The 24,550-nt window shown below is 54.1% G+C and overlaps 2 protein-coding genes across 6 annotated transcripts in view; both read right to left on the bottom strand.

Annotated features, from left to right (window-relative positions):
* The window catches only part of LOC116938504 (homeobox protein Hox-D3), a 185,044-nt gene that overhangs the window by 76,675 nt on the left and 83,819 nt on the right, over positions 1-24,550 (bottom strand). The window lies entirely within an intron of this gene.
* LOC116938506 (homeobox protein Hox-A5) lies at positions 20,200-22,798 on the bottom strand. Its single transcript, XM_032945652.2, has 2 exons — positions 21,726-22,798; positions 20,200-21,337 (listed from the first exon to the last, which is right to left on the bottom strand). Exons 1-2 carry the CDS (start codon positions 22,396-22,398, stop codon positions 21,087-21,089), a joined length of 924 nt encoding a protein of 307 aa, XP_032801543.2. The 5' UTR covers positions 22,399-22,798; the 3' UTR covers positions 20,200-21,086.

Below are 24,550 nucleotides of genomic sequence, written 5' to 3'. Positions count from 1 at the left end.
ACCCACCTATAAGATGCACCCTTACCTCCAACTGTATTCGCACAAACAGCTACACACACCTACAGTCACCCATGCCTGTATCTGCGCCCCACCCTATAAAGACAAAGACGCCCCTTACAGCCTTTAATAGATTGTTGGGGCAAGTTCTGTCAGTGAGCGAGCACCTATGAAAGCCGACACACACGAAAAGACAACGTTCCCCCGTATAGCTTTAACAGACTCTAGGGGCAAGTGCTGTTAGCGAGCACCTATGAAAGCCGGAACGATACACGAGGAGGTGGGTGGCCAGCTACACGCCCGACCGCCTTTGTCTCCCCAGTGGCGATGTTTACCCACCGCACCAGGCACTCATTTCAGGCTGGTGTTGGCCGTGAGCGGGAATTGAACCCAAATCGCCGAGTTTATAGCGCAGGGCGCTAACCGCTACACTACCGCTCCCCACTACACACACAGACACACACACAAACGCGTCTGTGTAGCCCGCTCGTCAGTCGATGACGTTTCCCCTGTAACTTTACTCGCGGATGGTTTGTGGAGTGGGGGGGGGGCTCAATGGGAGCGAGGAGGAGGAGGGGGGGGGTCTCTATTTTTAGTCCCTGTCACCGCATGGTCTCGCTCCGCGGCGCGCGCCCACAACACTCGCGAGTCGAATGCGGGCGGGCGGGCAGGGCAGGGCAGGAGTTGTGGGTCCGGCTCACGGATATTCAAGAAGCCACTGGGAGCCCCTTCCACCCACCTCCCCTCGGTACCTCCGATGAGCACGGTAGGGCTACGTACGGTTGCGAATAAAGTTCAACACACGTGTGCATACAGTAACACACACATACGTGGACAACGTCACGACTCTGTGCGCCCACGAGACTCCCCCGCTCGGTGGCCCCCGTCAGCGGCGAACCACGCCCCCACCACCTCCCCCCACCACCCCCGTATTAAATGCCATCGCCCACAAGAAACGATGAACATACAATGCGCACAATCATCGCGGCGTACGCGAAAGGGGAGGAAAAAAGTCGAACAACAACAGCAACAACAACAAAAATCCAAGCAGCGGGGGGAGGGAGGTGGGGTTGTCGGCGACTCATTTGCGCCAAACGTCCACGTGTGTGGAGTTTGCGGAGGGGCCTGGAGAGTCATCGCGGGGACCTGCACCGTAAGGGCTTGGAGCGTCGGGTCGCTCTTGACGCGGTGCGGTCTCACGCGCGCGCGCGCAATCGCCACGGGGGGAGGGGGTGGCGCTGGCGGTGTGGTGGATGGGGTGGTGGTGGTGGATGCAATTCTGGAGACATTCATCTGCGGTGAAGGCTGATAAAACGGTGACGTTAATGTCAGCAATTAGCGATGGAGGCCGTCAGGACACGCGGCGCGAGGTGTCTGGGGAGGGAGCACGTGAGGTGCGGGCTGGTGGGGAGGGTGAGGGAAGAGGAGGATGGGGAGGGGGTCAGGGTTCAACAGATCGAGACCACAAGTGAGAGTAGGAACGTTGGCGGATGAATAACGCCGTGGAATACCACAGATAGACGGCAAACGCGACCAGCACAAGTGATACAAATGCGAAAATTGGGACGACGAAGAGAAAACCCCATCAACACAACGGCGCAATCAACACAGCGGCATCAACACACACAACGGCGCCATCGACACACAAACTGCGCCATCGACACACAAACGGCGCCATCGACACACAAACGACGTCATCGACACACAAACGGCGCCATCGACACACAAACGGCGTCATCGACACACAAACTGCGTCATCGACACACAACAGGGCCATCGACACACAAACGGCGTCATCGACACACAAACGGTGTCATCGACACACAAACGGCCCCATCGACACACAAACGGCGCCATCGACACACAAACTGCGTCATCGACACACAAACGGCCCCATCGACACACAAACGGCGTCATCGACACACAAACGGCCCCATCGACACACAAACGGCGCCATCGACACACAAACTGCGTCATCGACACACAAACGGCGCCATCGACACACAAACGGCGTGATCGACACACAAACGGCGCCATCGACACACAAACGGCGTGATCGACACACAAACGGCGTGATCGACACACAAACGGCGTCATCGACACACAAACGGCGCCATCGACACACAAACGGCGTCATCGACACACAAACGGCGTACAGTTGGAGGGGCAAGCGACAAATGAGCGATAGGGAATTAAAACAACGACAACGGTCAACCACGGGGAGCGAAAGATGAACGCGCGCTGTTGAGTTTATAAGACTACGGACGCCAGACGGACTTGTGGCGCATAGAGGTTCGCTATGAGTCGTAGAGTTTAACACGTGGGGCTTTCGCGACCAATATCATCCATATCCACCCCCCTCCCCTATATTTTGGATGAATAATAGAACGCGACGCACCGAGCGGAGCAAGGCACGGAGCATATAAGCAAAGGCCGCCAGCAGCCCCGTACACACACCGATTCGGGCCCCACGATACAATCGGAGGCCTTCGCGCGATGACAACGACGCAACATTTGCTCGCGGCAAAAATCATAAATGGCCCAAAGCCGTCTCGACGCGAATCGAATCGGAACGGTCAACGCAACACAATCAGAACGCAGCGCGAGCGGCGCAAATCGATAGAAATCAGCGCGGACGTCGCAATACAATCGACGCGATCGATGGCGCCGTCGATGCAATCAGCGCCACGCATAGCTCACGACATTGCAATAAATCCAACGGAGACGATAGCACACGATAGCACGCGATAGCGCAATCGGGAATTCGCTCGCACGAAACGACGACGCAGACTGTCTGTCGTCGTACGACTGACTGTAAGCGGTAGCTGATGACACAGACAAAGATGCCCCCCCCCACCTCCCACTGTGTAGCCTTGGCAGACTGCTGGGGCAAGTGCTGTTGGGCGAGCACCTATTAAGGTCGGCACGGTACACGGCGAGGTGAGGTGGCCAGCAAACCACCCGCGGTCGCCTTTGTCTCCCAAGCGCTGATACTGTACAACACCATTGCAGGCGCTCGTTTTAGGCCGAGCCGACCTAGTGGATGCCCAAGACCTGGTTCAGATAATCATCACCGGTGCTGGCCGTGAGCGGGAATCGAACTCGAGTTAGCCGAGGTTTTTAGAGCAACGCGCTAACCGCTGCACTACCGCTCCCGATGCAGACAAAAAAAGACAAAGATTCCCCGTATAGCCTTAATAGGCTGTTGGATATATGCTGTTGGGACAAGTGCTGTTAGCGAGCACCTCTGAAGCCGGGCACGGCACACGAGGTGGGATGGGTGGCCAAACCACGCTTTTGTGTCCCTAGTGATGGTGTTTACCCACCACACCAGGTACTCATTTGAGGCTGAATCCAATAAAAGACACACATACACACGGACGGACGCGGAGCAACTGTTACTTCACAGCTGACTGCTGTTTCGTAACCGTCTCTCGCCTTTCACGTCGGATATAGACGGGGCGCGTCACTCGCTCACTCGCTCAACTGGGGGCGCGCGGGTAGATTTTAGCTGTTGGCACGGACTCAAGAAATGCGGGGAAATCGCACGCGTCGCGGGCACGAGTCTCAACTCGGACGAAGGAGGCGTGCGCTGGACGCGATGAAGACAAAGGCGCGTGCGCGCGCGTACGTGTGTGTGTGTGTGCTCCCGCGCGTGCCAGGTGCTCGCGAACAGTGGCGTACTTGCCCCAAAATCTACGTTAGGGCCATTCGGGGGATCTTTGTCTTTGTGTCCTCGTCGTCACGAATTGGGGAGGAGGAAAATCGTTAGCGGCAGTGCCGATAAATACAACTTGATCTGAGCCGTTGGAAGTGTCACCCCCCCCCCCCCCCACCACTGTTTTTATTTATATGAATACATATGCATTGGTATATATGTATTCATCAGAAAGGACCCTCCCTGCGTTGCAGGCACCATAGTAACAGACAATCATTAAATGAGGAATAACGTTCAGATTAATTTACAGCTCCAACCTCCGCCGCCACCCGCCTTTGTCAATCCACTGCTGCGTGGAGCCGCTCACCACGGCGATAGCGTTCGCTCGATTGTCGGGGTCGTATACTTCACCACGATGTCCCGTGCGAGTTGATGAAGCGTGACGTCATGTGATGCGTGCGGGCGGCTGGGGTGAGCGGGAGTGTGGCAGGACCGGTTCAGATTTTAATCCATCGCGCCACGCGCGTAAATGTATGGCCCGATATGAAAATCGGCTGCGAGGCTGATTCTCGGCGACGTGTAGATTAATATATACGGAGCTGTAAATTATAATAAAAATAATGATTTCAGTGTCTATACATTTAAACTTTCGTACTCTATGACTGGTAGTTAAGTGCTATTTTAAACAGCATAAAACGCGTGCACGTGATATAAAAGAACGATTATTATTGTATAAAGACAAAGCCCCCCCCCCCCCCCACCACCACCCGTGTGGGCCTTGAACAGACTGTTGGGCCAAGTACTGTTCGCGAGCACCTGTGCATGCTGTACGCGCCGTCTTCCACGAAGCGAGCACGCGTTTATTTCACGACTACACTACGACGGATAACTCTTTAACATCGTGCGAACAGCATGGCTCGCCCCACGTGCGGTGCGAAAGAAGTTCAACACACACACACACGGTAACTTCATTCGCGTTGTGCTAAGCGTCGTTCACAGCAGCCTCATCATTATCACCATCATCGCCACCACCACCACCACGTGTGTCTCCCGCCCCCACCACCGGCACACGCGCGCGGGACTGGATACAGATGAATACATTAGGTTACGGGGAGTTTGTCTAAATCGCCGAGAGGAAATAACATTTAATCCATCAGCCTTCGGGCCTTCTCCCAGAATTAATGCTCCCCAAGTGGCGGTTATTTCAAACTGGGCCCAGTCTCGGACTCGCCTCGACTCCGTCTCATCAGCAAGCCGTGGCACTCACTGAAACCATTTACAAAGTTGCAATGCCACCGATATGTATGTGCTGTATGTATGCTGAACTTCTTTCTCGCCGTACGTGGGCAACCGTGTTATTCGGAGGACGACAAACTAAACACAAAAAAGGCGGTTCTAAAGAAACTTTTTTTATTTAGATGTAAAAGTGCATAGCTCCAGTGGCCTCCTATTAGACGTGACACTGATAACAGGGCACATGCACACACTTGTGCAATAAGTGTGGCTAATACGTGTGGAACGTGCCTCTCATAGCGGTTACAAGTTGTACCGTGCGTATTAATACGAGTTTCCCCGTCGAGTTGAGTGGTAAAAAAAAATCGTCGCCTCCTGAATTGAAAACAAATCTCCCCCCCACCCCCCGTATGGCCTTAACAGTCTGTTGGGGCAAAGTGCTGTTAGCGACACGGTACTCATTTGAGGCTGAGTAGAGCCAGATAATCGTCGCTGGCGTTGGTGGCCGTGAGCGGGAATCGAACTTGGTCCGTCAGGTTTAGTGGCGAAGTGCGCTGACCGCTCCCCACACACGCACAAAGACAAAGACAAAGACCCCCCCCCCCCCAGCCTTAACGGACTGTTGAGACATATACAACAAAGATCCCCCAAATAGCCTTAACAGACTGTAGTGGCAAGTGCTGTTAGCGAGCACCTATGAAGGCCGGAACGGTACACGAGGGGGTGGGTGGCCAGCACCACGCCCGACCGCCTTTGTCTCCCTAGTGACAATGTTTACACACCGCACCAGGTACTCATTTGAGGCTGAGTCGACCTAGGGGAGGCCCGGGACCGGTTCAGATAACCGTCACTGGTGTTGAGCGGGAATCGAACTCGGGTCGCCAGGTTCATAGCGTAGCGCGCTAACCGCTACACTATCGCTCCCCACATATATATACACACACACAAACATTCACATAAAAGGACACACTTTACATGCACACACATAAGCTTACGTATATATTCGCACACATACAAATACACGTGCGTACACGCGGACACAAATCATATGCACACCATCAATCTACTGCTGGATGACGGCCTTCTCAAGTTGTACGCAAATACACACCTATACATTACACACATGCATATTCAGTTACACATAGCCACGTTCACGTACACATTAAATTACACGCACAGGCACGTATACACACAAGCGTAGACACACATAATACACAAAACCAAAGATTCCCTGTATAACCTACGCAAGCTGTTGGGGGAAGCGGTGTTAGCGAGAACCTATTCAGACCAACGCACCTCCGATTATCACGGCTGGCTACGTACGGTGCGAAAGAAGTTCAACACATATACATACCACGCCTGACCGCCCTTGTCTTCTCAGTAATGTGTTTTAAACGCCGCACCAGATGCATACGTAAATACATGCACACACGCAAACAAAACGATACCCCATATAGCCATACAGGTCGTTCGGGAAAGGTCCCAGTTAGCGAGCACCTATTATGGCAGGCACAGCACACGAGTGGGTGAAACACTCGCATATACACAGGCGAAGGCAAAGATTCCCCGTATAGCCTTCATCAAACCGTCGGGACAAGTGCTGTTAGGCACATGCACCCACACTGCGTAAAGGAGACACACCCCAGTACATGCAACACGTACACACACACATGTTACATAAAATATATACTTAAAGGTGCTCCCTACACGAGCAATGTAAACGCGGACAGAGAATACCGCACGCGACGCATACACCGCTTAACTAACACACAATATAATGTATACATATGTCGCACTCCACATGAACACACGCACTGCATAGGCTTCATGATACAAATACAAAATATATCCTGTATAGCCTTAACAGGCTTTTGGTACAAGTGCTGTTCGCGAGCACCTATAACGACCGGCACGGTACACGAGGGGGTGGGTGGCCGGCACCACGCCCGGCCACATTTGTCTCCCTAGTTGCGATGACTACACACCGAACCAGCTACTGTACTCATTTGAGGGGAGGCCATGAACACACGCAAACAAAAAGACTTTGGCCGTGAGCTGGAATCGAACCCGTCTGGTCGGGATGCGCAGCGCAGTGCGCTAACCGCCGCGCCACCGCTCCGCACACACACGCACGCACGCGCAGACGGACGGACGCATACACAACCACACACGCCCCTGCGTACAAACAGAGGGCGGCATGCCCGCATACACAGAACACATGCCGCACAGGCGAAACACAGACATGCATGCCTAGGTGATTCCGTGCCGGCTGAAGCGTGCTGTGCATAGCGGGCACGCACCGTGTGCCAATGGGGCGGACGTAAAACAAGAGTGGCGTGGCTGACTCACCCTGGCACATCAACGTGGAATCTCACTCCACTCATTTTCTCAGGGCCGCCAACGGAAATGAACAACGCTCGTTCGAGTACAAAAAGCCCCCCCCCTCCCCCCCAAAAAAAAACACCGCACACAAAAGACAAAGATCCCCCGTATAGCCTTTGAACGGACTGATGGGACAAGTGCTGTTAGCGAGAAGCACCTAATGAAGGCCGGAACGGCGCACGAGGGGGTGGGTGGCCAGCACCCTCACACGCCCGGCCGCCTTTGTTTCCCCAGTTCTGTTGTTTACACACACACACAAACACGGCACTAGGTACTCATTTAAGGCTGAGTCTACGTCAATACAAAGACACACATGTACGTGCATATATGCATACACACCACACACACACGCACGCACATGTGTATGTAGTGAGGGGACGCTGCAGAACCCGAGTGCTATTCCCAACAACCCGTGCCGATAAAAAAAAACTAAAATCTGAAGCGCTCCTGGACCTCCCCTAGGTAGACTCAGCCTCAAATCGGTGCCTCGTGTGGCGTGTGTGTGTGCGCGCGCGCGTGCATCTATAAAACAGCACGAGGGAGACAAAGGCGGCCGGCGTCGTGGCGGTACCGACCACGCGCGCTGCTCGCTGACAGCGCTTGCCCCGAACGCTCTGCCGAGGCTACACAGGATCCGATCTCTTCCCCCCTTCGTGTTCGGCACGGATGGAGCCTCGGGGGGGGGGGGGGGGGGGTGGATCTCAAGCGAGGCCGCTCGCCTCTCCCCCCCCTGAGCCACCTACGGTGAGGCGAGGCGGCTCCCCCCCCCACGCCCGCTCAGGCGGTTGTCGAGTCTACACACGTCCCCAAATTCGCACCGCACGCTTCTTGAACCCTGTTTCAACTTTTGACCCTGAACTCCGTGACCCCCCCCCTCCCCACCCCCCCGGCCCCATTGTGATGGGGGAAGGCAAAACGAATTAATCTGACCGTGAGCTTGGATTTTTTTATTTAAAAAAAAACTGCGTGCCCACAATGGAAGACATCGCTTGGATTATTTCTCTCTCTCTCTCATTTTACAGTGCGGGTGCAGGACATTCAAAGGGGCTCCTTAGACAACCAGCATGCACGCAAGCATACACGCACTCGTATACACAATCTTATACACTGCACACACTCGATTACACTAGACACACGCATACACACACTCGTACACACTCATATACACTGCACACACTCGTATACACTACACACGCTGATATACACTGCACACATTCTTCACACACTAGTACGCACTACACACACTCGTAAACTCTACAAAATCATATATACACACTCGTATACACTACACACACACTCGTATACACTACACACACACTCGTATACACTACAAAATCATATATACACACTCGTATACACTACAAAATCATATATACACACACTCGTATACACTACACACACTCGTACAAAGATCCCCCATATAGCCTTAACAGACTGTAGGGACAAGTGCTGTTAGCGAGGGGGTGGGTGGCCAGCACCACGCCCGACCGCCTTTGTCTCCCCAGTGAGTCGAGCTAGGGAAGGCCCAGGGACGATTCAGATAATCATACATTCATATACACACTCATAAACAAACAATTGCATACACTCACATACCTACACAATCATGTACGCACACTCCAACTCATATGCATACTCATTTAAGCATTCACACACTCACACACGCACACATTCGTGTAGGCCGGCACGGCACACGAGGGGGTGGGTGGCCAACACCACGCCCGACCGCCTTTGTCTCCCCAGTGAGTCGAGCTAGGGAAGGCCCAGGGACGATTCAGATAATCATACATTCATATACACACTCATAAACAAACAATTGCATACACTCACATACCTACACAATCATGTACGCACACTCCAACTCATATGCATACTCATTTAAGCATTCACACACTCACACACGCACACATTCGTGTAGGCCGGCACGGCACACGAGGGGGTGGGTGGCCAACACCACGCCCGGCCGCCTTTGTCTCCCTAGTGGCGATGTTTACACACCGCACCAGGTACTCATTGGAGACTGAGTCGACCAGGGCCCGGTTTAGATAATCGCTATCACTGGCGTTTGCTGTGAGCGGGAATCGAACTCGGGTCGCCGGGTTCGTAGCGCAGCGCGCTAACCACTACACCACCGCTCCCACTACACTACACATACACACAGACACACATATCAAGACACTGCTGGATGGAGGCCTCCCCACGCCGTGCCAGTCATTGGGGTTGTTTGACCATACTTCACCACGCTGGTCAGGAGACATGTTTTGATACAACCATTTAAACCATGCACCCAATCATAATAACATAAGATAATTGAACGCATATACACGTACAGTATTGTATCCATACATACCTATAGAACACATGAATATACAACAGATATATTACCATACGAACATTGTATGCAGGCACGTCCAGACATACCCACGTGTAAATGTATGCATACATTAATACACAGACGAAGATCACTATATAGCCTTTAACGAGCTGCTGGGGCAAGTGCTGCAAGCGAGCAGCAGGGAGCACGAGGTAGTGGCTGGCCAGAAACCACGCACGGCCGCCTTTGTCTCCCCGATGCTGATGTTGCACACACCCACCGCATCAGATACGTCCTCGCATGTTTAGGCTGAGCCCACCTAGGTGGAGTGCCCAGCACCGGTTCAGATATATTCGTAATCGATGTTGTCCGCGAGGGGAAATTGAACTGGGTTAATAGGATTCATAGCGCAGCGCGCTAATCACTGCTCCACCGCTCCCACACACATGAATACGTACATGCATGTTCATACATGTTCATATATACATGCAGACATCCATATTCAGACATACGTACTGTACGTGCATATATTTAACCGCATGTATATCCGTGTAGTTATAACAGATACACGTAAATATTGACAGACACATGCATATATATGCACATAAGTACATATATAACAGATACACGTAAATATTGACAGACACATATGCATATATACGCACATAAGTACATATATGCAAAACAAAAACAAAGATGTTCTGTATATTCTTAACAGACTGTGAGGCCGAATGCTGGTAGCGAACACCTGGGCGACACGGCACACGAGGGGGTGGGTGACCCGAACCACGCCCGGCCGCCTTTGTCTCCCCAGTTGCTGGTTGTTTACGCGCCGCACCAGGTACGTATTTAAGGCTGAGTCGACCTAGGGGAGGCCCAGTACCGGGTTCTGATATTCACCGCCGATATTGGCCTCGTGTGGGAATCGAACTCGGGTCGGCGTGTTCGCAGCGCAGTGCGATAACCACTGCATCACCGCTCCCCAAACACACACATATATGTTCACACCACCCATAAGAGCTTATAAGGCTTTGCTCCAGCAGTGGATAGACAACGGCACGTGAATTATTTTTTTCACGGGGCATTTACTATACACAAACAGATCGCTCTCGTGGTCGTGTGAATATACAACACGTGGATACAAGGCAAAGATCCCCCGTATAGCCTTAACGGACTTTTGGGGCCAAGTGCTGTTACCTAGCACCTCCACACACGCACACACACATATATACGCATGTTTTATACATATAACAGACACACACGTGCATGTTGGTGAAGAGACACAAGGATACGTTGAGCCAGACGCACACGGGATGTGAACGTACACGTTAGAACACACAAAGACAGATCACACCCAGAGATACACATGACGCGGTGTTGTTAAAAAGGAAAACATACACACAGACAAAGATCCCCCTCGTAGCCTTGACAGACCTTTTGGGGCAAGTGCGGCTAGCGAGCAAAGGCCGGCACGGTACACGAGGGGGCGTGCGCCGAAGCACCACGCCCGGCCGCCTTTGTCTCCCCGCTCAAGCAGACACTCGCATCACCGATGAGCACGGTTTTGGATACGTACGGTGCGAAAGAAGTTCAACATGCATGCACACTCAGAAGGACACACCCGCGCACACATTCTGACACACGTACATACACAAGACTAGAAATTATCCTCCATTTAGCCCATACGGACTGATGAGGGTACGTGCTGTATTATTAGCAAGCGCCTATTCAGGCGGGTACGGGTGGTAATGGTTGAGACACATGCCCGACCACCTTTGTCTCACCAGTTCACTCACCGCAACAGGCACCAACACACACCGACGACTCACGCGCACACACCACACACACTCACTCACACACGCACTAATTCACACTCAACTTTCATCCTCGTCACATTTAACTACGCAGAAGACTGCAGGTTGCAAGTGCTGTTAGCGAGCACCTCGCCCAGTCGCCTTTGTCTCCCCAGTGGCGATGTTTACAAATCTCAACGAGATACTCATTTGAGGCTGGGTTGACATAGGGGGGAAGCCCAGGACCGGTTCAAATATTCAACACTTTTATTGATCGTAAGCGGAAATCGATATCGGGTCACGGGGTTAGTAGAGCAGTGCGCTAACCCCTGCACCACCGCTCCCCACTTAATACACTCACACAAATGTACTCGCACTCGGGCACACAACACTCACAAAGACATGCACACAACACTCGCACGACTACTCATACACACTTTCACGCGAACATATGCTCCCACACACAGAAATGCTCTCTCTCTCACCCAATTATACACACGCTCACACACGCTTACTCAAAGAGAAAGATCCCCCGTAAAGCCCTAAGAGATGTTTGGGGCAAGTGCTGACAGAGGAGGCCGGCACGGTACACAAGGCGGTTTTGGTGGCCGGCATCACGCCCGACCGCCTTTGTCTCCCGAGAGGCGACGTTTACACACCGCACCAGCTACTCATCTGAGGCTTAGTCGACATAGGGCAGGCCCAGGACCGGTTCACACAATCGTCACTGTTGGTGTTGTCGGCCGCTAGTGGGAATCGAACTCGGATCGCCGCGTGTGTTAATTTTTATCGCAGCGCGCTAACCGCTGCACTACCGCTCCCTACTGCACACACCCACACTCTCACGCAGGCATAAAGACAAAGATCACCCCTATTGCCTTAACGTAGGAACAAGTGCTGTTAGCGAGCACCTATGAAGGCCGACACAGCACGCGAGGGGGTGGGTGGCCAGCACCACGCCCGGCCGCCTTTGTCTTCCCAAGTGGCGATGTTTGCACACCGATCTAGGGGAGTCTCAGGACCGGTTCAGATAGTCGTCACGCACACACACTTTCACACACATTTACTCATACAAATACAAAGATTCCCCGTATAGCCTCAACACACTGTTGGGCGGAGGGGGGCAGGTGCTGTCAGCGAGCACTATAAAAGCCGGAACGGCACACGGGGGGTAACCAGTACCACACCCGGCCGCCTTTGTCTCCCACCGTAACACATACTCATACTCGCTCTCTCGCGCGTGTATCTGCAGATGCTCTCACGCCACACTGCCGCTGCTGCTGTTGTCACTGCCTTCACAGAGGCCCCCCACCCCTCGGGGCCCAGGGCGCTGACTACCTTCGCCGCGAGTTGCGAGATCGATACCCAGGACGAGGGCGGGGCGGGGATACACCCCAATGTACAAATCCCATCGCCACACCGAACAAAGATGTAATTACCTTCACCTATTTGCTGCGGGTGGTTGTTATCTACTTAGCTTCCTTGCATTAGGCCGCGGGCCTCCGACAGTATATACACAACATAGTCACGGTAGTCATCTCGTGATCGCTCCGTACCCTCGTTCGACAAACGCTCGCGTCCGTAGGGGAAGCGGCACGAGGCTGGCGGGGTGGGGGGGGACCCCGGTTATAACGGGAGCGAGCGAGGTTCCACTCGCGCTCCCTGCACTCCTCTTCCCTGCACTCTACCCCCACCCCGCACTCTCACCCCCGAAAGTTGGGAATTTCGTGCTGAGCGCCGATCATTTTCCCGGCTGCGCGCCCTGCCCGCACCCCGCGCCAGAGACGCGGGACCTCTTCTCGTCTATCCTCGCAACCACCGATTCCTCGACCGCCCGACGTCCGTGAACGTTCGCGCGCACGCACAAAACACGCACACACGTTTACCGTGACAGCAGGAGAATTAACACATCTAGGCCCGTGACTCGTTTAACGGGTGCGCGTAAAGCGCCCCCCTCCACCACCCCCGAGCGAAGCGCCCTGGTCAGCTCCGTAACGGGCCCCCCGCGGTTCCCGACGTTCTCCGATGGTCCGAGGCCCAGGGCCCGCTCTGTACCGCGTGCGGCCGTAGACAAAAAAAGGCGCAACGGTGCGGTCCCGGACTGAGACGGAGTTTGGCTAACGAGGCCTCGTGCGTCGCGTTCGCATTCGCCCGCAACCAACAGCCCCAGCTGAGCGCGTGAACAAGGCGCGGCGCGCGTCCGTGCTCCCCCATTCCCCTTTCGGCTGCGTGAAGCTGCCTCACCGCGAAGCACAGCGGCGAGCCGCCCTCTCGCACTGGGGCACCGGAGCCGCGCCGCTGCAAAAAGAAAGCGGTTAACGCGATAGGGCATCTCTGGGCGCCACGCAGAGGCCAGCGCTGCAAAGGGTCATCCTGGGCCCTCCGCAAGGAACGGCGTCGTCTAGCGGGCACTGAGTTACTGCATATGGCAATGCGAGTGAGCGGTGTGCAGCAGCTGAAGTAGCAGCCGCTCTAGCAGCGGCAACAGCAGCAGCCCCGACTGCACACACGCAAAGTAGGGAGTGGGGGTGACGACGTTGTCGCCTCTGGACCGTACCCGGGGGTGGGCAGCAGAGACACCGCTCATGCTGCTGGGGAGACACCGCGCGCCTCGCCCCGACTCGCGGCAGCCTAAGTTTGACGACTCCCGCGTAGGGAGAGCAATTGGCTGAAGGTGTCTGTTGTTCTTGTTGCTTGTTTGTTGTTTGTGCGCGCTCGTTTTTGTTCGAGAAGCAGCGCGGCCGCGATGGATGCGCGCGCCTCTCACTCTGCGTGGAAGCGGCACCAGCGACTACGCCGTCCTGATGAGAGAACCACGCACGGCTTCGCACATGTGTAGTATTATTATTATAATCGTGTGTGCGTGTGTCAAGACAACGATGCCCCTTATAGACCACGCAGACTGTTGGGGCAAGTGCTGTTAGCTAGCACCACTTATGAAGGCCGGCACGGTACACGAGGGGGTGGGTGGCCAGCAGCACGCCCGACAGCTTTTGTCTCATCTTCTTTGGTTCTTTCGGTAAAGTCACGTAGAATGAGAATAAAATAATAAATTGATCAAATAAAATAACATAACAATATTCTCCCTCGTGGCGATGTTTTTACACACCGCAACCAGGTACTCATTTTAGGCTAAGTCGACCTTGGAGAGGCCCAGGACCGGTTCCGATCATCGTCACTGGTGTTGGCCGTGAGCGAGACTCGGAACTCGGGCCGTCGGGTTCGTAGTGCGGTGCGCTAACCACTACACGACCGCTCCCCACTGTGTCAATGCACACACATCGCCGGATAATAACCCGGCCAACCGAGTTGGAGTCCTGCTCACGGCCAGCACGAGTCACGATTATCTTGAACCGGTGCCTGGCCGACTCAGCATCAAATGAGTACCTGGCGCGGTGTTGTAAACATCGCCAATTCGTATGCCGTGCTGGACTTCATATATGCTCGCAAACAGCACTTGCCCCGAAAGTCTGGTCAGGCTATACGGGGAATCTCCCTTTGTTGTCAATGCAACATGTGTGCATCTCACACACGCGCAAGCACGGATGAATGTTGAACTTCTTCGGCACCGTACGTAGCTAACCGTCGAAATCGGAGGTGAATAACCACGAAACATGCGCGCTGATTCACCGCGATATGTGAAGCGATATGAATGTCATCGAATGTTGCCGCTGCTGAGTAATAAATAAAGCCACATTCGTTTTTTGGGACGGGGGCTGCCATGCAGATCTCACGTGTGGCGCCAAAACCTCGCCGCGTCGGCCGCACATGAAGTGACCGAGGCCCCCCCCCCCTCGCACAACCACAAAAAAATATCCCAGGCCCGATCGCGTCGCCGCTTGCACGAGCAGCATCTCTTATCGCTCAATAACAAAATACGAGTGCACAACTAATCGATGGCGCTTTGCAAACGCGGTAAAAGCACGAGATGTCCAACCACAATAAAATAAAATAAACCCATCTCCGTGATATAAACGAATAGAACAAAACACCCGAGCAGAGCCTCCGCTTACCGGCCACTGCCTTCCCACAGCGCACTCGCACATGGGACCACAACGCTGTAGGCCGCACCTGGAAACAACAACGCACCACCGCCTACCTCGATCTGTCGCTCGTGGGGTTAAACCCAGCTCCACGCTCTCTGGTCAAACCACGTCCACGTGGCCTGGTCAACCCACCCCACGTGGCCTGGTTAACCCACCCCCACGTGGCCTGGTCATCCCACGTCCTAGTGCCCTGGTCAACCCACCCCCACGTGGCTTGGTCAACCCACGTCCACGTGGCCTGGTCAAGCCAAATCCACGTGGCCGAGTCAAGCCACGTCCACGTGGCCTGGTCAACCCATCCCACGTGGCTTGGTCAGCCCACGTCCACGTGGCCTGGTCAACCCATCCGACGTGGCTTGGTCAACCCACGTCCACGTGCCCTGGTCAACCCACCCCTACTTGGCCTGGTCATCGCACGTCAACGTAGCCTAGTCAACTCCAGTCCACATGGCCTGGTCAACCCACGTCCACGTGGCCTGGGCGACAGGAGAAACCACGAAAACTCGCCGCACTAGGCTTCAAATCTGAATAAACGCGAGGGAATCGATCCCGGTACAGCTGAGTGACCATTAAATTTCAATTTGCGTTCGCCACGTCCTCCGTTTTTTTTGAAGATCAGTATTTTCTAAATAAAAGTCATGAACACGGCGCGGCGCGGAAATTAATTAAGGGGCATAAAACAAAGCAAACAAAAAAAACCGTCCAAATAATATATTTACCAATCGCCACGCTCCTCTTTCACGAGACGCGGACCCGATCAAACCGGCGCGCGCTTTACTGCACTTCCGATACGAACTCAATATTCGCACGGTGACTCGGGGGAAGGTTAGGGGGGACTTGACGATCGCGATTTGATTTCAAAACCGCTGATTACGAACGAACGAACGACGCGCGGATCTCGGCTCGCGTCGTTCCTCCGTACTGAGCGAGCGATGGCCAATGACAAATCAAGTCACGGCACGCGATCAGCCGGTGCCCGCGCGGTTTAATGAGTAACGAAAGAGCGACGCTTAAGCAAGCACATTTTACCCAAAAATAAATCAATTGTAACGAAATATTTCCACCTCCCGGCTCTCCCCCCTCCATAAAAAAACAGTTGTTAGATCGTGCCCACAAAACCGGAGAGACGCGCCAGGCGAGAGGGTAGATGTTCGCGTTGAGAGAGAGCGAGCAGCTACAGCAAGTCAGGCAGAGAGAGATAGCGCGAGAGAGATGCTAATTAAAACAATTGCGAGTACTGTGGTGCCATGCTCTATCTGTGATATCTCAGTCGTGAGTAAAGGGGGAGTTCTGGTGGTGGGGGTGGCCTCGCAAAGTTCTAGTGTGGTGCTCACTACGTGCTCATCGACTCGGGTGAAACACTTGGCAGCTCCACGCTACTAACTCCTCGCTGCCGTGCAATGAGACGGTTTACAAAAGTGGACCTATTGATGGTTTACGTCTCCGCAGAAAAAAAATAGACAGCACGTAAGCACACAGAACGTACGATGCTTATAACGAACTATACGAGTACGTATCGCAGAGAGTCAAATGTGCTCTCTAGTTACGGTGAGTCAATTTATCTGCTGCCGTCACTGCAGTGTAACGCCACCGTTGCCCAAAACAACGTTCGGCCAACATATCTCTTCCAGTTAAAAAAAAAGCGATGAAGATGACGGAACGTTGGGAACTAAACCCAAGCAAAAAGTGATCAATTCTGGCGAAAGTAGCTGGGAAACGTTTTTTTGGCAGGGGGGGGGTGGAGGAGGTGGGGGGGGGGGAGTTTCTTCTTCTTCAAACAATTAAAAAATAATGAACGCGACGCGCATAATGCAATGAATAAAGATGGAGTGAGCCACGAGACGCGTCGGACCGCGGCCGAGCAAAAAAGTTTTTTTCTTTGCTTCGTCTCCGACTCCGAAGGAGGGGAGGCCTCGGCGCTCACGCAAAAAAAAAAACCCTAAGAAGAAATAATAAACAGCGGCGACGCGCGTGACATCCTCGCGCGACGGCCTGTTTGACACCAGCAGCGAGTTACGCAAAGTGCTCCCTCCCGTGTGCTCATCCCGGCTCCAGGTTTCCGCGAGTTACCGAGCGTGCGTGGTCACGACAAGTGGCCCGCCACCTCGATATTCGTGTGCCCGCGATGTGCGTTACACGCACGCCGGCACATATACGCACACGTACACACGCAGAGATACGTACAACCGCACCCTGTCTCAGCTAATAACTCATTTTCCGACGGGTTAAACACACTGCCTCGAGGATAATTGCGACCTTACAGCCACCGCAAGCGAGCGCATCAAGAAAACTAATTGCGAGGCACATTTGTCACCCGCGGTTAGATCATTCCAGTTGCTAAAAGTTCCGAACTTGCCACCGAGCATAAACGTGGGTACGGGAATCGCAAAAAAAGTTGATCGTGGCTTGGGAAGCTTGGCGCACGGGCCGAGGCCTGCCACAGACGCTCCTGCCACGGCAACCCCAACTCCACCATCACCATCACAGTAACAGTAGCAACCCCCCCACACACACACACCATACACACCGAGTGTTGGTGCAGATCGAGGAAACACAATACTTGTTTAGGCCTCCCGGACTAAAAGTCACTGGGGCTCAGGCGCGGGCCATCCAACAGCAGCAGCACCTCGGTCGGGTCGGCAGCGGCAGAAGCGGCGGCGGCCGAGCCGGTGGTCGTTGGGCCCCACCTGGGTCCCGAAACGCGAGGCCGAAGCAGGGCGGGCGGGCGGGCGCGGGGGGAATCCCACACTGGCACGGGCGGCGACGCACTTTAAAATTATTTCATTAGTTATGTTTTTTTTCCCTTCTGTTAATAAAAAAAAAACTTAGCTCGCAGCGGCTGGCATGGAATTGGGGGAATATGAGGCCGCTCCCCCGTCGATTCATTTGTGTCCCGGAGGTTTTTTTTGTGTTGTTGCTTGCTTTGTTTTTCCGCCTGCCTTCTGTTGCCGCATAGAGAGAGAAGGGGGGGGGCGGGCAATAACGCGGAGTCCGCGGTTGCGTGTGACTGCAGAGCATGGGCCAGAGCGGGGCGAAAAAAGCTGTCAAACCGGCCACTGTCATAAAACTTTAAACGCGTCACGTGCTCCGCCTTCAGCCAGTGAGCTCAGTTGCTATATGGCCCGCAAAGAAGCAGTAAAACTCACCAGAAACAAAGTATAAATTAATTTATAGCACCCCCCCTCCTCCTCTCTCTCTCTTGGCTACCTGATTGCTTTTGAGGCGCACAAAAAGGCCAGCACGAACCTTGAAAGAATGACACACGAAGTTTATGCAACTCGGTGGGAGAGAGAGAGTGCAGTGGCCGGGACTCCTCCGTGTGCGTTACAGGGACACGCGGGACTCCTCCGTGTGCGTTACAGGGACACGCTGGTCCTCTCACTGTGATGTCGGGTGTGTGGGGGGGGTGGGCGACTCCCGTGAGTTGAGGTAAGTGCCTACGCCAAGTCAGAATCTCGCTCGAGGGCCTCTGCGGCAAGATGCGCGATTTGTAGGCCTCGTCTTTAGCAGTTCATTAAATCGCGTTATTTATATATGTACAAATTTATAATATAATACAATAAACGACGACTCTGTTGGGCCTTCCCGTGCGGAGCTTGCAGTCACAAGTTATCTGTGCGCTGGAATATTGCTGCTCCGCCCTCCAGTGAGAGAGAGCGAGAGCACGTGCAACTACATATATACATATACGTGGATACATATATGTCTATCTCCACTACGGCGGCACGACGTGAATTGTAAGAGCAGACGAGAGAAGAGGGGGAATGGGTGGGGGGCTAAGAGAGGCCTCGGCGCGGTTTTGGTGGCCATAGTGGGGGGGGGGCGTCTCGGGCCCCAGCGTCCCGTGTGGGGCACGGATTGGGGGGCGCCCCCCCCCCCCCCGACGGGGACTTGCGCTGTAACTCGCTCGCGTGGTCTCGATCTCGACTCGGGGGGCCCCCACTCCGAGGAGACTGTCCCGCTAAGAGGAGTTTCCTGGGCGCAGGGGATTTGTTAGCGGGCCACCGCCGTGTCCCTCGGCAGCTCTTCGCCGCCGCCGCGTATTTTTTGACCGCTTGGAGGTTGTTTTTTTGGGGGGTGGGAGGCGGGGGGGGTTGGGCAGGAGGGGGGGGGGAGGATAAACATTTGAATTAAAATAGGAAACCGCAAGTGACAGATTTCGGATGCGCTTGAGCGTTACATTGAAACAAAGAGGATAGATTGTGCTGTAAAGTTTAATAGCTCACCGGCGACACAAAGCGGTTTATGATCGCTTCCCCTAAAGCCCGCGAGCTGGCGATCCGAGTTTTATTGCGCAATCGGAAATCGGGCCCTTTTGATATGCGCGGCCTCCGACAGAGCCCCTTTCATGGCCCACCATCAAAGAGCGGGGGTGGGGGTAAATTATTTTCCCAAAGTCCCGAAAACACGACGCTTCTACTCCTGCTGCTGCTGTCGCTGAACCGTGTCAAATATAAACTTCTAACCGATTCACCCCCCCCGCCCGCTCCACCAACATCACCACCACCATCACCACCACCACCATCACAACCATCGCCGACTCTTCAAACACCAGGCGCGCGGCTTTATCGGTGATGGCAGCCGTTTGCTGTAACAACGACGGGACGCTTTGTATAAACAATTTTCGATAGTTCGGGAAAGTTAACGGAGCAGCGTTCACGCGAGCAGCGTCATAAGCACAACGACGTGCATTGGATGTGCCGGTGCGCGCGGGCACGAGTGACGGACAACCCTAAACGCAGCGACCGCGATGGAAACGTAGGACAGGGCGAGCGGTTTGATGACTCAAGATCTGACTTTTATTTTGTTTTCCTCTTTGTTCTGATATACAGATAAATTGGCAAAATGACAGCACACCTTTGACACGAATTTTTTTTTTTAGCCCGACGGCCAAAAAAAGGTGAGCAGATCGATTGCGAGTTCATGCGCGTTAAACAATACGATATACATCATCAGACAGCACGAGTAAGTGAGTGGGCAGGGTGCCCAGGCAGATCCTCAAGGAATGTCCTAATATCTCTCTCCTCTCTTCTCTTTTCAAGATAAGTCTTACAAAAATCAACCTCACAAACTACAATTGTACCGACGTAAAAGCGCGCGCGCGTGCGTGCGTGCGAGCGTGTGTGAGTGGTTCCTGCGTTTTGTTTGCTAAGCAAAGCAACTAAGTCTAATTTAGGAACAGACAAAAACGTATTGCTCTTAATAAAATTACTTTACACTATACAAAGCGGTTGCGGGACTTCCAATGGACTTTCGAGCAAAAGCCACAGTATAGACACAGAGAAAACGACGAACCGCGCTGGTCACAGTTACTAAGCCTGAACATGCCCCCCCAAACCCCTTCCTTAAAAGTACGCGCAGCGAGATCATGAACACGAGTCCCTGCAAAAAAAAACTACGGTTCACAATTGCACCATAATACAGCACAACACTTACACGTCACATTATTTATACAAATGTCAATGCACATGTATCGTTAATACTGCCCGCTATTACAAAAAATCATAAAAAAAAAACGAAAGATAATGTAAATGACACGAGACTGGATTACGTTTGTTTACCCTCATATTAATAATTATCAGCAATTTTTTTTTTGCTGAGGCTGTCGCTCGGCACACACACAAACAAACACACACGGGGTGGGAGGGGGGGTTTGAGAGACTTTAGCCGTGGTAGGCGCCGGCTTGGTTAGCCATGCTCAGGCTCTTAAGCTTGTTGTCCTTCTTCCACTTCATGCGCCGGTTCTGGAACCAGATCTTGATCTGGCGCTCGGTGAGGCAGAGCGCGTGCGCGATCTCGATGCGACGCCGGCGGGTGAGGTAGCGGTTGAAGTGGAACTCCTTCTCCAGCTCCAGCGTCTGGTAGCGCGTGTAGGCGGTGCGCGAGCGCTTGCCCTCCGGTCCGCTCATGCCGTCTACGAGAGGGGGGAAGCGCATAACGGCAAACGCACCGCGCAATCCGTGAGATTTATTCGACGTGGGAGCGGGGAGGTTTGGGCGGGTTATTGTACAATAAGGGAAAATATCGGCGGCCGGACGAGCATGAAACATGCCCGTCAACTGTCCCTAACGCAAACAACAAATCTACAACCTATCGATCCGTGGCTATTTTCCTATAGCCGTCTATGCCGTTTTCATTCGCCTTGCGCGTTTCAAATTGGCCTGTCACCCCCGCGCCGCGGTGTTTGCCGTCAGTGTCCCGCGGACGCTGCGCGGCCGTTCCCCCCCTCGGCTCGCGCTTTAACCGCTCCCCCCGAGCCCTCGGAGTCGCGCGTGGTGCCGTGCGTGCGCGAGCGCCGTTACCGTGGTTGAGGTGGAGTTTCCTCATCCACGGGTAGATCTGCGGCTGCTGCTGCGCCTGGGAGTTCTGAGACTGCGCCGCTTGAGACTGCTTCCCGCTTGCTTGCGACGGCGGCGGCGGAGGCTGCGGCTGCTGCTGCGGCTGCTGTTGCTGCTGCTGCTGCTGACCGGTCTGAGCGCCGGCCGTTCCGCCCGCCTGGCCCTCTTCTTCGGCATGCATGGCCGGCGAGGAGCCGTCCTGCTCGGCGCCTTGGCTCGTCGCGTACTGCGGGCTGGCCAATCCCGCCTCCGCCTTGGCCCCGTCGCTGCTGCTGCTGATAGCGCCGTTGCGCTTACTGGCGTTGGTGCCGGGCGCGCTGGGAGACGGGCAAAGAGCGGAGCAGGCGGGCGGCTCGGCTGCGTGCGACACGCCCAAGGAGTGCTCCAGGCGCGAGCTGTTGGCTTGCGGGAAGCTGCGAGAGGTCTCCGGGCCGCCGCCGCCGCCGCAGTGCTCGACGGAGGACCGTCTCAAGCTGAGATCGACCCCACTGTAACCGTACGCGTACCTGGGCGAGTGCATCGCGGCCGACTCCCTGTACGACTCGCTCACTGCGCCCGCATTCCCGTAGCCGGGCACCTGGTAGTCGGGGCCATTCTGATAGCGCGCCGCGAAAGAGTTCACAAAGTACGAGCTCATTTGTTTTTTTGTTGTTTTTTTGCGTTCGGGCTTGATTTGTGGCTATCGGTGCCTCCTGAAGCCCGTTTCGCACTGCACCCCGAACGGTGTATGAATTATGGGAATATCGAGGACCATGCTGGTTGCTAGTTTGGACGGGCTCTGCCAAATATGGGTGCCGCGTCGAGTCACGTGCTCTTTGTTGCCCAGTCGTAAATCTCGCAGCGGTGACCTCTGGGGGTGAATCCACGGCGTGGCGCTACGAACCACGCAGCACAGAGGCCCCGGCGCTCGGCTCTCGTCGCGCGGGGGGGGGGGAGGGGCCCGGCCACGGTTCCAGCGCCGATCTGTGGCGGCATCTACTGGCGGAGCTCGGGCACGCACGCCGGTGTCAAAGCATGCTCAGGTTGCCCCCCCACCGCCACCACCACCACTCCTGCCCGCCCCGTCCGCCCGCCACCCTCCCTCGCCGTAGAGGGAAGGGACAATAACATTAAAATTATTGCGCGAGATGATAACGCGGCGGTATTGAACATTTTATGGTGGACATTAAAGTGCCGGATGCGGACAATAGATCACCCGAACGCACAATGGCCGCGAGTTTTTTTCTTGCCTTCCGAAAAAAACCCCCTCTTGATAAAGGCGCCTCGGCGTTGCGGCGGCGCTAAACGCGCGTAATCGCCGAGGCCAAATGTTACAGATGCTCGTTCGAATTTATGATGCGGGCTCAGATAAAAATAGATAAAATGCCCCCGCGTGAAGTTGTCATATTCGTTGCGTGCGCGTGCGCTCGCGCGGGCGGGCTCAAAGAGAAAGAGAGAGAGAGAGAGAGAAAAAAGGTGTTGGGGGGGGGGCATAAATCTGAATGGTTCCCAAGCGTGCATTTGAGCCACTTGGAGCGGCTCATAAAGGAGCGTAGATTGAAACAAAGTGTTGTTCCAAACAAGGCGTCGGCAAGCCCTGTAATATTTTAATTGTGTCTGACGCGCGGCGAAAGGAAGAAGGCGACCGACAAGGATGAGAATCCTCCCGATATTTTTTTTCCCGCACTCGCGGAAACAATCGGTGGAAGGTGGGCAGGGGGGGACGCGGAAGGGGAGCACGGGGTGCGAGATGTCAGCCAAATGCAGGCGGCTGGCGCCTGGCGGTGGTGATGGTGTGATGGTGGTCGTGGTGGTGGTGGCGTTAGCCCCGCGCGGACAGAGAGAGAGAACGAGCGAGAGAGAGAGAGAGCGGACAGGGCTATCACACCACGAGCATCCCCCAAAACACGCTCCGTGTTGTGTTGCTGCTGTGGCTGTTGATTTACGCGACGAATATATATTAACAGCCCCGCGCGCCGGGACGTCGCATATACGAGTCCCCTTAGTTGCGTTTAAACGCGTGCTCCGTACAATAAATGTAACCGCCGTATTATTATTACTAATATTTACGTGAGCGCGCCTCTTTTTGTGACAAGCTCACACACACAAACACGTGTCTGTGTGTGTGAGCGCGTGTGTGTGTCTATAGGTGCGTCGCACACGTTTATGGACGCGCACACACTCGTATGTACACACACGCACGTAGACATACACACACGTGGCGCGCGCGTGTATATATTATAACAGAAAATGTCTTAAGATAAATTTGGTCGGCACCTCGCGCGTCCTTGTGTGCAAGAAAATAGCAGGCGACTCAGTCGAGTACCCAGAACCTAGCAATGACTCACACCGCCCACAGCTCAACCCGTTGTTGCTGTTGTAGTAGTACCGATGTGGATACACGTGTTAACAACAACAACGGCAAAGACAAGAGATCACAGAATGTTGGGGCAAGTGCTGTTAGCGAGCACCTAACAACGACAACACACGCGTCGAAACACGCGGTGCAATATTCACACGATACACAATGTACACGTTACCACCGATGGTTCTTATTGTTGTAGTGATGATGATTATTATTAATGCGATCACCACTCGCTGAGTACAAACTTTAAAAAAAAATCTAAATTACATTCACCATCTCCAAGAACTCGACCGTGCCTTGTCTGCTTCCTATTCGAGGCGCGATGATTAAAAATTAATCCAGAGCGGAGCCGTTGAGGCAGCGGTCGACGCTCATCGGATAAATTTGACGTTGAATAAAAAAAAATAGATTATATTTTTTTACTCTGCGATCACCCGGCAGCGAT

Source organism: Petromyzon marinus, chromosome 4 (genome assembly GCF_048934315.1).
Source record: "Petromyzon marinus isolate PM22_M1 ecotype Great Lakes invasive population chromosome 4, UKy_Petmar_22M1.pri1.0, whole genome shotgun sequence".
Classification (NCBI taxonomy): Eukaryota; Metazoa; Chordata; class Hyperoartia; order Petromyzontiformes; family Petromyzontidae; genus Petromyzon; species Petromyzon marinus.
Note: the sequence above shows the minus strand (reverse complement) of the source record. Positions and strands in the feature narration are given on the sequence as shown.